The 13,586-nt window shown below is 40.0% G+C and overlaps 1 protein-coding gene across 4 annotated transcripts in view; it reads left to right on the top strand.

Moving 5' to 3' along the window:
- SLC12A1 (solute carrier family 12 member 1) overlaps positions 1–13,586 on the top strand; it is a 105,361-nt gene that overhangs the window by 67,931 nt on the left and 23,844 nt on the right. For all 4 annotated transcript variants that reach the window (XM_010339497.3, XM_003928888.4, XM_003928887.4 and 1 more), the window contains 2 exons: positions 1,093–1,175; positions 12,319–12,462. In XM_010339497.3, the coding sequence (XP_010337799.2) occupies positions 1,093–1,175; positions 12,319–12,462 (227 nt within the window). The remainder of the gene's footprint in view (positions 1–1,092; positions 1,176–12,318; positions 12,463–13,586) is intronic.

Here is a 13,586-nt window from a genome sequence, read left to right as displayed (position 1 = left end):
TTCCAGGTATTAGGACACTTTGAGAGTACATTATTCTGCCTCACACAGAATCAAAATTTGTTCTGGTGGAGCATATCGTTTACTTTTTATAATCAAAAACAATCAGAAACAAGATTTGTTTATGAGGAATTTACTTTGTGATAGCTTGTGCCAGAATGGAACTATTCTGTTAAGTAAGGATTATTTATGGTTTAGATTTTGAGTGGATATTCATATTGCACCAAGCTTACGTATACCAAATGAAAATTCAGGTTTACTGTGGCCATTGGCAACTGTTTACATATGGTGGGACAGTTGTTCCCGGGGTAGGATGACCTAATGATAAGGACTCGTAAGTTTTAAATCCATACAACTACAAAGGACCCCCCAGTGAAAAAACTTTAAATGGCTCAAACTATTAACTGGCTTGCTTCCATTTTTAGGACCAGAGAAAACATTTATCTCTTCAAGTTTTATCTCTTCAAACAGAGATCAAAGAAAGACAGACTTTATTTCTCTGTTAGATAACTTGATTTGTTTGGGTTGAATACAGAGAAAGCACAAGAGCCAGTATACAGGGTTGCCGTGAAACAGCATTGCTTCAAATGGCGAGTTTAGAGTCAGTTTTGAAAATTCTTTAGTGGAACTGGAGATATTTCTAACCATGAACTTGAAATCAGAAATGTGATAGGAGTCCTTCTGGGAGGCAGCCAGGTTAGGGGTGGTGGCTAATCATTTTAAAGACTGTTTGCTGTCTGTAAACTCTCTGGTCTAAATATACCAGTGATTGTTTTGCTCACTATACAAAAGATTTGATTATTTTTAAAAGATGTGACAAGCTCCTAATCAAAATTCTGATTTAGAGTATTATTTGAACAAATTGGCTAGAGTGAATGATTTAGTTACCTCCACCCAAAATATACTTTAAAAAGGCATAAGGGAAGAACAAACAAACAAAAGAAATGCATCAGCTCTTGGCTATATTCTAAAGTGGATTTTAATAGTTTTATTATATCAAAATCCTAGAAGTAAGTGATCCTAGACTAATACTAGTCTAACACTTTAGGATAAAGGAGCCATTTAAAACACTAACTGCTCTGCTTCCTCTTTCAGTGATGCATTTGATTTTGAGATTGGCATGGTTATCGTCAGAATCAGCCAAGGATTTGACATCTCTCAGGTTCTTCAGGTGCAAGGTATGTACTTTCTTTATTCAACTAACAAGCATTAATTGAGCACCTACTCTGTGCCTGAAATCATTCTTGGATAGAGCGGGGAGAGTATAGACAAAACTCCTTGACAGTGGAGCTTACATTCTAACACTAACTCACAGTACATATAGTTCCCCCAATATTTTCTCCAATGTAGCCTTTGCCCTGCTAACCAGAAATGCAGAGGAATTCAAAGTAGTCATCAATTATTTTTCTTATCACAAAACCACAAAGCCAGCATCAGTGAAAATAAACACCTTCGGTAAAATAACCTGCCAAATTAATTTCTGCAAGATGTTTCAGAAAATGAAGATTAATTCTTTCCTCAGAAAAACACGCATTTTGCTTTTGATAGTCTATGAACTGGTTTGTAGCTAACATGGAAATGAGCCTGAATGTATCATACTGTGAATCACTAATTTAAGTCAGAGGCAGAAACGCTAATTCAGATTAGTGACTCTTTATTTTTTCCCTGTAGAGAATTTGGTATACTTGCTTAGTCTTAGAATTTAAACATACGCTCTTGTGTATGAAATAAAGAATGTATTTATATACTTACTGAAAAATTAGCACAAGACATGAATCCATGACTTACCTCTTCTGCTGAACTTCACAAGAGTCTACTTACAACACAACATTAAGAAAAACTGATGGTTTTCTGGTGCCTGTCATGTACCAGGCATAGTGTAGGTACAAGTTGTGCTGGGTAGACTGAGATTAATAAATTCTGTCTGTACCCTCAATAGCAGGCGTCCCCAAACTACGGCCCGCGGGCCGCATGCGGCCCCCTGAGGCCATTTACCCAGCCCCCTGCCATACTTCAGGAAGGGGCACCTCTTTCATTGGTGGTCAGTGAGAGGAGCACAGTATGTGGCGGCCCTCCAACGGTCTGAGGGACAGTGAACTGGCCCCCTGTGTAAACAGTCTGGGGACGCCTGCTCAAGAGACACACAGCCTAGTAAGGAAAGTAGATCGATTATTAGCATTATAATAGATATGAATAAGGAATTATGGGAAAGAAAGAAGAGGCAGCTAACTCCAGAAAGGCTTTCTGGAGAAAATTACCTTTGATTTGAGATTTATTGGATGAGTAGGCATTAACCAAAGTTAAGGGAGAGAAAAGTAAGGAAGACAGCTTGGAGAATGCACTCCTGACAAAGAGGAAAGCATTTGCAAAGGTGAAGACTTGGGAAGAGAGAGGAATGGAATATACAGACAACCAAAAGCAGATTCATGTTGCTCAAGTGAAAAGCAGGAAGCCGACAATAGTCAAACATGAGGTTGCCACTCTAAGGAGGATCCAGACTGTAAAAGCCTCATTTGCCATATTAAAAAGATGGCTCACATTCTGCAGATAACGAGGAGCCATTAGAGAGATTCAAGTGAGAGAATAATGTGGTCAAACTTGGGTTTTAGATCTCATGCTCTTTCTATGGGGCATGGACTCAGGACTAGAATGGAAATAGACAGATCAAAGAGTTCTGCAATAATCAAACAAGAGAAGGTGGCAGCTTGAACTAGGGCAGCCTCAGTAGGGATGGAGAGAAAAGAGCAGAATTGAAAAGTATTTCGCAGGCTTGAGGAGCAGTGTTTGGGAGTTGACTGGATATGTGGGATATGGGAAAAAGAGGAGTAAAGAAAAACTCCTTAGCTGACTGGCTGAGCCAATGGAAATGGGAAATGCAAGAGAAAGTATAGGTTTAATGAGGAGATGCTGGGGTCAATTTCAAACAATCTTCTGTAGGAAATCCTATGGGAAATGTCTAATAGGCAGTTAGCCCTCATCGTAAAGGAGAAATCTGAGCTGGGAATACAGGTTTAGGAGATGTTGTGGACTGAACTATGTCTCCTCACCAAATTCCTATGTTGAAATCCCCCAGTACTTTGGAATGTGACTGTATTTGGAGGCAGGATCTTTAAAGAGGTCATTAAGGTTAAATGAGGTTCTTTGGGTGGGCCCTACTCCCGTATCACTGGATGTCCTTATAAGAAGAGGAGATTAGCGTATAGACTGAGGGGTGATGGTGTGAAGACATGATGAGAAGGCAGCTGTCTTCAAGCCAAGAAAAGAGGCCCCAGAATAAAATCAATCCAGCTGATGCCTTAATCTTGGACTTTTGGTCTCTAGAATTGTAAGGAAATAAATGCATATTGTTTAAGACGTCCTGTATTAAACAGCCTGGGTAGACTAATACAGGAGACACCATGGTTAATGTGGATTGAAACCATCACCCTGGAAAATACAACTCAAAGAGTGTGTGTAGCCGAGGACTCCAAAGTGTAGGGAAAAGGCCCCGAAGAAGAGGAGGAGAGGTCAGAAAGGTGAAGAAATTGGAAGTCTGGGCTCAGGGAAACCATGGGAGAACAGGACTCAAAATGGGGAGAATAAGCAACATTGCCAAATGCAGCAGAAAAGTACAGTGAGATCATGAATCAAATGGAATTGGCACGACACAGATAATCTTAGAGCAATTTCTGCAAAGCATGATTATCAGAATCAAGACTGCCATGGTTTGAGGAGAGACTATGAGATGAACAGGCAGAGAATATGGATGCAGCCAACCCTTCTGAGAAGTACGGATGGTAACGAGAGGAGTGAGATTCAGCAGGCTTTCTGCGGGGGACCTATAGACCTTCGAATGGGAGATCAAATCATGTTTCCAGACAGTGGAAATGGCACCAGAGTGTGCAAAAAAATGAAGAGGTAGACAAAGAAAGGGGTGACTCCTGTAGTAAGATCCAGGAGGAACAGAAAACTGAGGGAAAGCCGTGGCTGAAAGAGTCAGCCTGAAACAGAAGAACACTTTATCTAAAATTGGAGCAAAGGAGGGGAGGATTGATGATGGGATATGTGGATTTGTGAGAGTAGAGTAGTCAGTTGAAGACGATACACAATAGTCTCAATTCTTCCTTTTAAGCTGGAGCAATGGTTTAATTCTTAAAGCGAGAGACATGGTTTAACTGAGAATGAGAAGAAATTAGTAAGCATTTTTAAAAGTCATGATGGAGAATGAAAGAGATCAGCAAGAACAGATCAGTGTGCAACAGTGAAAACCCAGCTGTGGTTGTCCAGTTTTCCCCGGCAGCATGAAGTCTTCAAGGCACAGGAGCAGCATCAGGGCATTTCTGGGTAGGTTTAGCAGACAGAAAAAAAGGATTTTTAAGGGCTATTGCCTGATCGATTCATATTCTATTTGCTGGTTCATGATTGTCTCCATCAAAACAGGAAAGAATATGAGTGGATTAGGTGAATTTTTCTGATGCAGCCATTCCGGTATGTTGCAGGAGAACAGGAGGACAAAGAAAAAAGCTAGAGATCAAGTGTTTCTGTAAGACGGAGAGCTACTATCTGACTATGTGTACTCTATGACAATGAAGAGCGTGTAAAAATGAAACTGTGAGGAGAATGCATCCCATGCAAAATTGTAGCGTAAGAGGTTATCTCTTGGTGTCTTTAGCCTTCATTTTTATGCCCCTTTTCTTTTTTATGGACATTCTTTTCGTTTTGTTTTGTTTTGTTTTTGAGACGGAGTTTCGCTCTTGTTACCCATGCTGGAGTGCAATGGCGCGATCTCGGCTCATCGCAACCTCCGCCTCCTGGGTTCAGGCAATTCTCCTGCCTCAGCCTCCTGAGTAGCTGGGATTACAGGCACGCGCCACCATGCCCAGCTAATTTTTTGTATTTTTTTTTTTTCAGTGGAGATGGGGTTTCACCATGTTGACCAGGATGGTCTCGATCTCTTGACCTCGTGATCCACCCGCCTCGGCCTCCCAAAGTGCTGGGATTACAGGCTTAAGCCACTGCGCCCGGCCTTTTTTATGGACATTCTAAATCTCCAGATCAGAAATACTAACTCCCACTCAGTGAGTGTTTACTATTAATGTATATCCCCTCCTAATAGAACTTAATACATTAGTAGCAACAATTGTTAAAATATTTGAGCACCTCTTCTGTGCCATTATGCTTCATGTTTATATATAACATTTATCATCCCAGCTACCCTATGAGGAGAGTATTATCATTGTCCCCATTTTTCAGCTGGCAAAATGGAGACTTAACCCAAGATTTACAAGGCTAGTCATTAGTAGAGCTGGGATTCAAACCTGTATCTGTTTGAAGCCCCTATTTTATCTCTTAAAAAGAAGAGCTAGAGAAGATGATGACATATAGCAAGAGGCAATGGTGAAATCTGAGCTCTGGTAATGAGGCAAAGCTATGTGTTCCTTAAAACACACAACAAGGGGACTGCCTGTCTATGGTAAGAGGACAGCCCCCTTGTTGAGGGCAATTACAAGAACTGAATATTAAGAGAACTGTTCTGTTGCGAACTTCCTAGGTTTTACTTTAATTTTTTTTCCTGGCTTTTGTGCTTTAATGTTTTCCATCCACAAATGAAAATGCAAAACATAACTTGTATTTACATTACACATTAGCTTTGTGTGTTATGTTGATCTCTTCAAGTCGAAAGATGTGATGTAGCTGAAAAGCATTGCTCCCACCCATTGTTCCATCTGCCAAGACGCGTCCTCGATTTACTTCTATAAAGCAGTACAGCAACCAAGTTATACAGTATTTCTCAAAGAATCCTGGCAGCGAACTGCATCCCCTTTTAATTTCCCAAGGGTTGTATCCTATTTAAATAAACTTTGATGTTTGAAATATTTCTGCTTCTTAGTCAAGAAAGGGAAAATACAGTTGGATGCTAATAAAATAATTACAAGTACCAACTATCTAGGGTAAACAAAGAAAAACAATGTTACACACGTACAGGAAGAACATGCAGAAAAACAACATAATGATAGAAATTAACTTTCAGCCACACTTCCATGCATTGTTTTGAGGTTTATGTAATTTATGACACAAACCTCTTATTAGATTTTGAATTGGAAGAAATAAACTTGCATTTCATTATATTATGCTGTAATTCATGGCCTAATAAGGGCCTGATAAATCTTAAGTACTGCATTATACTATGTTAATGATTATCATCGTAGCTTTTCCAACACAGGCACCACAGTGTCATCGCAGATTATAATTTAAAGGAAATATTAGCAATTCGGAGTGCCCATATACTCTAGTTAATAAAGTAGTGAATAGAAATCAGCTATAGAGATAATTTACCAGCTAATGACAATTATTTTTATATGGTATATATTTTTATATTTATATTGTATCACAGGCTTATGTGAGAAAAATAACTTTTAATATGAATACGATCGATGCTCATAACATTGTAACTTGTACACTGCAGCAACTCATCCAATACTGATGACTGATAGTTTCTCTTAATAAATTAATTTATTGCCTGACAATGCAAAAAAAAAAAAAAAAAAAAACATATTGCTCACTTCCCAGGAAGTTTTCCAACTACAACAAAGAATCCAAATTGTACTGGTAAGAAATAAAGAGATGAAACGTGATTTGCAATGTATTGTGGTCAGGTATTCTGTGTAAGTACAGCACGGTCTGTGACCATCTCAGAGTATGGGGGTACTGCTGTGTCTGACCGAGTGGCTTAGCAGAATAAAGACAGATGGCAGTGTAGTAAGTAATTACTTGATTAGAAGGCAGCCACTGCAGGATGGCTTCCTGCCTTCAATTCAACTAGACTTCACCTGGGGTACAGCACATTGATTCATATGAGCATTTACAGCTTTGAGTTGATTGACCAAGGAAAGAATTATAACTTAATAATTAATAATTTTTAAAAAAGAATGCTGTAAAATGGGAGGGGATTCCATTCCCCCACTGGGTTTCCCTGCTCTCTCTTCTGCTGTCAGATAATTAATGACTCTACCCTTAAGATTCAAAGCAGATTGTAATTTGTAGACCTCTGCCTATTTCTAAAAGACATCTTTAAAAAAAAAAGAAGAAGAAAAAGACTGGGGACGTAGCATTTGAAGCAATCTTGGCAAGTAAATTGAATTTTAAAATACAGTCACTACAACTGGGTACCATATAATCAATTTATAAAACACTTGAAAATACAGTAACTACTGTTCAAAGCAGTTTTTTGGCATTTACATGAAGGTATGGCTCAAGAGTCATTCTTAGTTATTACTATGAAGGCATACAAAACTGATTAGAAACCTTCCCTCAACTGGGAGAACCAAAAGGTCTAAGCTTTTTCTTCCACCATTAGAACCTCAGGTTGAGGTTATAAACATCTTGAAAAGAGAGAAGGGCAGGCGTGCTCTCTATCTCTATCTCTCTCTCTCTATCCCTATCTCTATCTCTATCTCTGTCTTTCTCTATCTCTCTCTCTCTCCGTAGCAGCGTGTCCTTATAAATTATAACGTACTACAGATCATCCAGTGCATTCAAGTTCCCAGTAGTTCCCATTACAGGATTTCCAGGTGGTAGCCTTTTCCAGGGAGAAGTTCCCTCTCCTTCCCCACTTGCCTCTCATGCTTCCATCTCCCAGGCTCCTATCTTCCTGGTTCCCCTGTCTGTCCCCTGTCTGCCCCTCTTTTTTATATAACTTTGTATACAGTATTAACTTCACTTCTTTTAAACATTGTATTTTATACTTACCCCCCCCCACACACACACACACTTCTCACACCCCCATTCTTCACAACTCCACACTTATTTTTCTTCTTTTATAAAAGCAGTGCTTTCAAAAATACTGAACTGAATTAAACAGTATTGACCTGTTCTTTATTTCAACACACAATTCTAAAGGGCTTATTGGTGCAAATATGGTTCCAGGTACGAGCAGGGAAGGGTGTCACAATGAAGAACGTGGGAGGGATAATGTAAGGTCCAAGCATAGGGTTTGGAATAGACAGATCTGGGTTTGGATCCCAACTGACACCTTTTGTCTGTGTGACATTGATCAAGTTACTCATCCTCTCTGTGTCTCACTTTTTGCATTTTCCAGTGGAAATAATTCTAGTACCTATGTCACAGATCTATTGTTTTGGATTAAAGAATTTGATGGCTGCAAGGCATTTGGCATTGTGCTTGCCACACAGCATACTCTCAGTAAATGTGAGTGATGAAATAGGGCGTAAGTTCTGCCTTCCAGGAGTCTGCAGTCCATTGTGGATAAGACAGGCATCCGAGTCACACAGTTATAGTTAGTGCAATAAAGGTTTAAGCAAGGTATTACAGAAATGTAGAGGAGATTGATTGTGATTGGAGAAATTAGGGGATGGTTTCTAAAAAATATGTGGACTGGGTATTCCTTCAGCAGGCAGATATTGTGAGCAAGGCATGTCACTGAAGAAGAAGGGAGAAGAGAGACAAACACTAGAACTGGGAGCAGAAGGCTTGGGTCACTAGCTGTGCTACCTTGGACAAATCACTTGAACTTTCTGAGCCCAAGTTTCCTTTTTGGTAAATTGGGGAGAACAATACTAGCTCTGCCTACGTCCCGGTATTGGTATCAAATGAAGTACTGTGTAAAAAGGGCTTTGTAATTTCTGAACATTAAAAATGTAGTCGTGATGGTGGTGATGATAGAATAATTTTTATTGTCAGGCTAGTGAAAATCAACTTACAGCCATTCATTCATACTTTCTTGGCTTGTTCCCCTTGTGGCTAATGGTATCCCTTTGCAAGTTACCTGACCAGTATTTCTGGGGTTGACAAAAATGTTTTGACAAAGTCTACTCTTAATTTCCCTGCATGCAAACAGAGGCAAGCAGTACACTAGATAGATCTTTCAGAAGAACACGTAATCAAAGCATCACTTCTGTTTAGCGCTGAAATGTGAAAAGGAAGCAGCACGCAGAAGGAGGCCTTAGATCACCTACCAAGTGAATAATTAAGAATTAACTCGAATAAGAACTTGTGAAAATCACTATGCAAATGGGGATCACACCGTGGTATGGATCTGAAAATCCAAGATGTCAAAGTAAGCTGATTTTAGCCTTTGGAATAGATACTCTCTGTCATCCTCTGTCTCTATCATCTGTGAGGAAACGGCTACATCTCAAGCATTCGAGCAAAATTTGATTTTGTCTCTCAGGCCTGCAATTTTGCAGCTTGCTCTGTTCTGGATGGGCTGTGCACATACCTTCGAGCAAACGGCTGGAATCACTCCCACTTCGCTCAGCCAGCTGACTCCATTACAAAGGAGGATTTATCTTTTTTTCCTTCTTTTTCTAAACTAGAGATCAAAGAGCATGGCAACCAGTGGCTAAGCATAGGGTCCACTGGAGCCCACGCCACCCCCACAACCAAAAAAGAGAAGAATCCCTTCCCAGGGCAACCTTTACAGTTACCACACCAGAGGTCTGCAAAGAGCAGGTTACCCTGCAGCTGGCCCCCTGAAACACCCCAGAAGGCAAGATAGCAGCTTGGGTGTTTCAAGACAGTGACAACAAAATCTAGGTACCAGTGCTGCTGCTTGGGTGCAGCCTGCCATATAGACTCGTATCCTTAGGGTCGTCCTTTCAAAATGACATGTTGGATGGGCCATCGTTTGGGGGAATTAACTTAGCATTGTACCATGTGCCTCAGAGTGTTTAGGTTCATCCGATGATAAAGCGTAGGAGGGTAATAAAACAACTCTGAAATCATAATGATAAGCCACAGGAGGAGGATCTTCATGGTGGGAAGCGTGCCCAGATCTCTTTGCATATGAACCCTGTAACTTGCTGGGTGATATCAGACAAGTCACCGAACCTATTTGTTTCTTCATCTACAAAATGAAGATGATAATAGTAGTAACTATCTCAGGGTTGTTTGGAAAGGAATAAAATGCAGCACGGTCCCTGGCACCCAAAGAGTGTGCAATAAATAGTAACTGCTAAAATAACTCCCAGGCATCTGAAAATACTCAATTTGTTTTGCATGACTAGGCCCATTTCCAAAAGTTGCATAAATACACTGCCTACAGAATGCAGTTCTTGCTCTGTTCTTTTAGGAGCTCCAAAACACTGTGCAGAAACTTTGTTTATTCTTTTTGCAAAGCTTGGAGGGTGGGAAAGGGAAAGGGTTACAGTTTTCCATTTCACAGACGGGAAATCTGAGGCATAGAAGAAGTAAATTACTTGCCAAATGTCACATAAAGCCAGCAGCAGAGCTATAATCGGTCATGAACCCCCAGTGCAATGCAGCTTGTCTTCACCTTTCAAAAGTCAGGGGTAAGCAACTTGTCTGAGCTTTAATACCATCAGTCTAATTTCTCAGATTTTCTATAGCTGCTGGTCTTGAGAACCTTTGAAGCTTTGGGGAAATCACATGGGTGATTTGACCTTAAATCTCATGCCACTGGCAAAAGATTAATTGCTAAGACCTGGAAAGGAGCCAGACAATTCTGTGTAGCTGAATAGCAGCATCGTCTAGGGATGTGACTGTCCTGACAGATTTAGTTAGTACATAATTGATAAATCTAGAGTTTGTATAGCTTCGCTTCACAGAGAGATAAGGCAATGGGCTCTGAGGGTTGACATTTACAGAAGCTCTCCCAGTGTTTTGTAACACTGAATCTAGGTTTTCTATCCTCTTCCTCTGAGCATTGCTCATTTTCTGGGACTCTGTTCTCAGCAGGCAGTATGATCAGGGCATCTGACAAGAGTGCCACCTCACCCAGTGTAAGCAAGAAGCAAGAAGCCGCCTAAGTGTAGCAGTGTCATATGACTGCTTTGAAAGTCTTCTTTACCCTGATCCAGTGCAGGCTGAGCCAAAGAGAGATCCAGCACATTACATAGCAGCTAGGAAATTTTCGTCACAATCAGAATCCAAAAAGATAAAAGGCACCCAGATACAACATCAAAGCTTGGATAGTGGGCCTCAACCTTGGGCAGGCAATTTTACACTGTTTGACTCCTGTTCCAGGCTCAAATGTGTCATAAGACCCTTTTAGCAATGTGAACTCTGACAGGCACCCAGAAACCTCAGCTTTTATGTCTTTGACTTTGGTCACGTACTCCACGCAGTATTTTGCTTATCGAAAGGAATTGCTGGTGCATATTTTCCATTCTAATTTGTATCCAGAGCCTATAGAGTTTATTGTAAGATTTTATTATCTTTTCTTAATCTTTGCTGTCTAGTTTTATGTTTCAATTCACGAGGCCTTGTTGTGTATCTGATATATAGCCAGTGTACTTCTGTAATTTTGTCACTTCCAGTTGTAAAACATCTGACCCACAAGCTTAGGTCAGTAAATCAGTGGCTACAGTGTGCAAGGTTTTCTGTTTGTTTGTTTTTGCATGGTAGTGAATAAGGATGGCATTAAATAGCCTCTCTTGCCCTCACAAATAAAAATCCAGTAACTTCATGTATCATAACTTAACACATAAAGCTATTTTTCTTTTCTTTTCTTTTCTTTTCTTTTTTTTTTTTTTTTTTTTTTTTTTTTTTTTTTTTTTTTGAGACAGAGTCTTGCTCTGTCATCCAGACTAGAGTACAGTGGCACGATCTCAGCTCATTGCAACCTCCACTTCCCTGGTCCAAGCGATTCTCCTGTCTCAGCCTCCCGAGTTGCTGGGACTACAGGCACATGCCACCACACTTGGCTAATTTTTTGTATTTTTAGTAGAGATGGGGTTTTACTTGTTAGCCAGGATGGTCTCAATCTGACTTCATGATCTGCCCACCTCGACCTCCCAGAGTGCTGGGATTACAGGCATGAGCCACTGCACCCAGCCATGTAGAGCTATTTTTCTAAGCTAGTTGTGACAAATTTTTTGAATACAATTTACTATGATATATTATGGAATTTTTTTTTCTTTTGTAGACAGAATTTCACTCAGGCTGGAACGCAGTGGCATGATCATGGCTCACTGCAGCCTCTACCTTCCAGGCTCAGGTGATCCTCTCACCTCAGCCTCCCAAGTAGCTGGCACTATACATCATTCCCAGCTAATTTTTGTATCATTCATAGGGATGGAGTTTCACCACGTTGCCCAGGCTGGTTTTGAACTCCTGGGCTCAAGTGACACACCCATCTTGGCTTCTCAAAGTACTGGGATTAAAGGCATGAGCTACCTCATCCAGCCAAAATATATTACTTTCATTAAAAGGTAATATATAAAAATCATTTTTAAAAATATACTATATATAAACAATTATTTTATTGCATATATACCATTTTAAATATTAAAAGTTTATAAGATTGTTTCTAGAAACTTTATAGCTCTGAGTTAAGTAGGTGATTTTGTCTTCTTTCATCAGAGGAATTAGAGAGATTAGAACAGGAGAGACTAGCATTGGAAGCCACTATCAAAGACAACGAGTGTCAAGAGGGAAGTGGAGGCATCCGAGCCTTGTTTAAAAAAGCTGGCAAGTTGAACATCACCAAGACAACGCCTAAAAATGGTACGTACTTTTTTTAATTGGCCAGAAAGTTTACAAGATGAGTTACTATTTGAGGATCTATAAAGAGTCTGAAGTCAGCATTTAAGATGTTGGGGGCATTGAGTGTGGGTAGGAACTGAAAAATTTATTTCTAGAAGGTAGTATGGATAAAAGGTAGCAGCTATTGTCATTTATCATCATCATTAAGTGCTTTGTACCATCTTACTGTCAAAAATTATTTTTAAAACGTAATATTTGGTTTGGGAGTCAAACAGAGCTTCAGCAGATTGCATGCCATAAAATAGAAATTTCTCAGTTAAGATGGAAAGAGGATATAGAAATTTAAGAGCCAGTACCCAAACTGTTCTTATCCACACACACCCTTCTCTTGCAGACATTTCAGGGAACTGAAAGATGACTAGTACATGCAAATACGGTATCCAGCTAGAACACTGATTTCAAAAAAAAAAAAGCGTCTTTATCACAAACCAGAATGCAGGGCTTAGAACTTTATTGATACTTACAACCCGTAGATTTCATCTAAATGGTACACTTATCTGTGAACTTCTGGCATGCAGTCCTGGAACAGAGGATCAGAGGATGGGAGAGCTTGTTATACGTTTTATAAACAGATGATTCAAACGTTTGGTTTCTGGAAAATTACTTTCCAAAACGCTGTAGGTTTGAGTTTAATGAGGTACAGAGTGACCTCTGCTGGTCAGAAATCAGAATATTACCAGGCATTTTCGAACGCGTGTCCTGAAGTTAGTGAAGTCATACTTTGGTGTGAGGCCAGGAAAAGATGGTTTCTCTGGGAGGGTCTCCAAATCAAATAGCAGAATCCAAGTGGGGACTTAGCAGGCTTCTGGTCTCAGTTGACAGGCGCCAGTCCTTTAAAGAGTCTCTTCGACAGGGCCGTCTCCTACCCTGTAAATAGTTGCCTGTTTGCTCTCCTACTACAGCCCACGGATGAAATTTCACTTATAAAATAATAGTTTATATCTCTAAAGAGAATGCTGGGAAATCCAGATATTGTCCCACTTCAAATACTCCGGGCTCCTGAGCTCCGGGGAGATCCCATGGGCTGTGACCTATTCCTTACAGCCCACCTTAAAATGATGTAAATGATGTGATTGAATTCTAGT

This window comes from Saimiri boliviensis, chromosome 2 (assembly GCF_048565385.1).
Source record: "Saimiri boliviensis isolate mSaiBol1 chromosome 2, mSaiBol1.pri, whole genome shotgun sequence".
Taxonomy (NCBI): domain Eukaryota; kingdom Metazoa; phylum Chordata; class Mammalia; order Primates; family Cebidae; genus Saimiri; species Saimiri boliviensis.
This window is presented reverse-complemented; position numbering and strand designations above follow the sequence as displayed.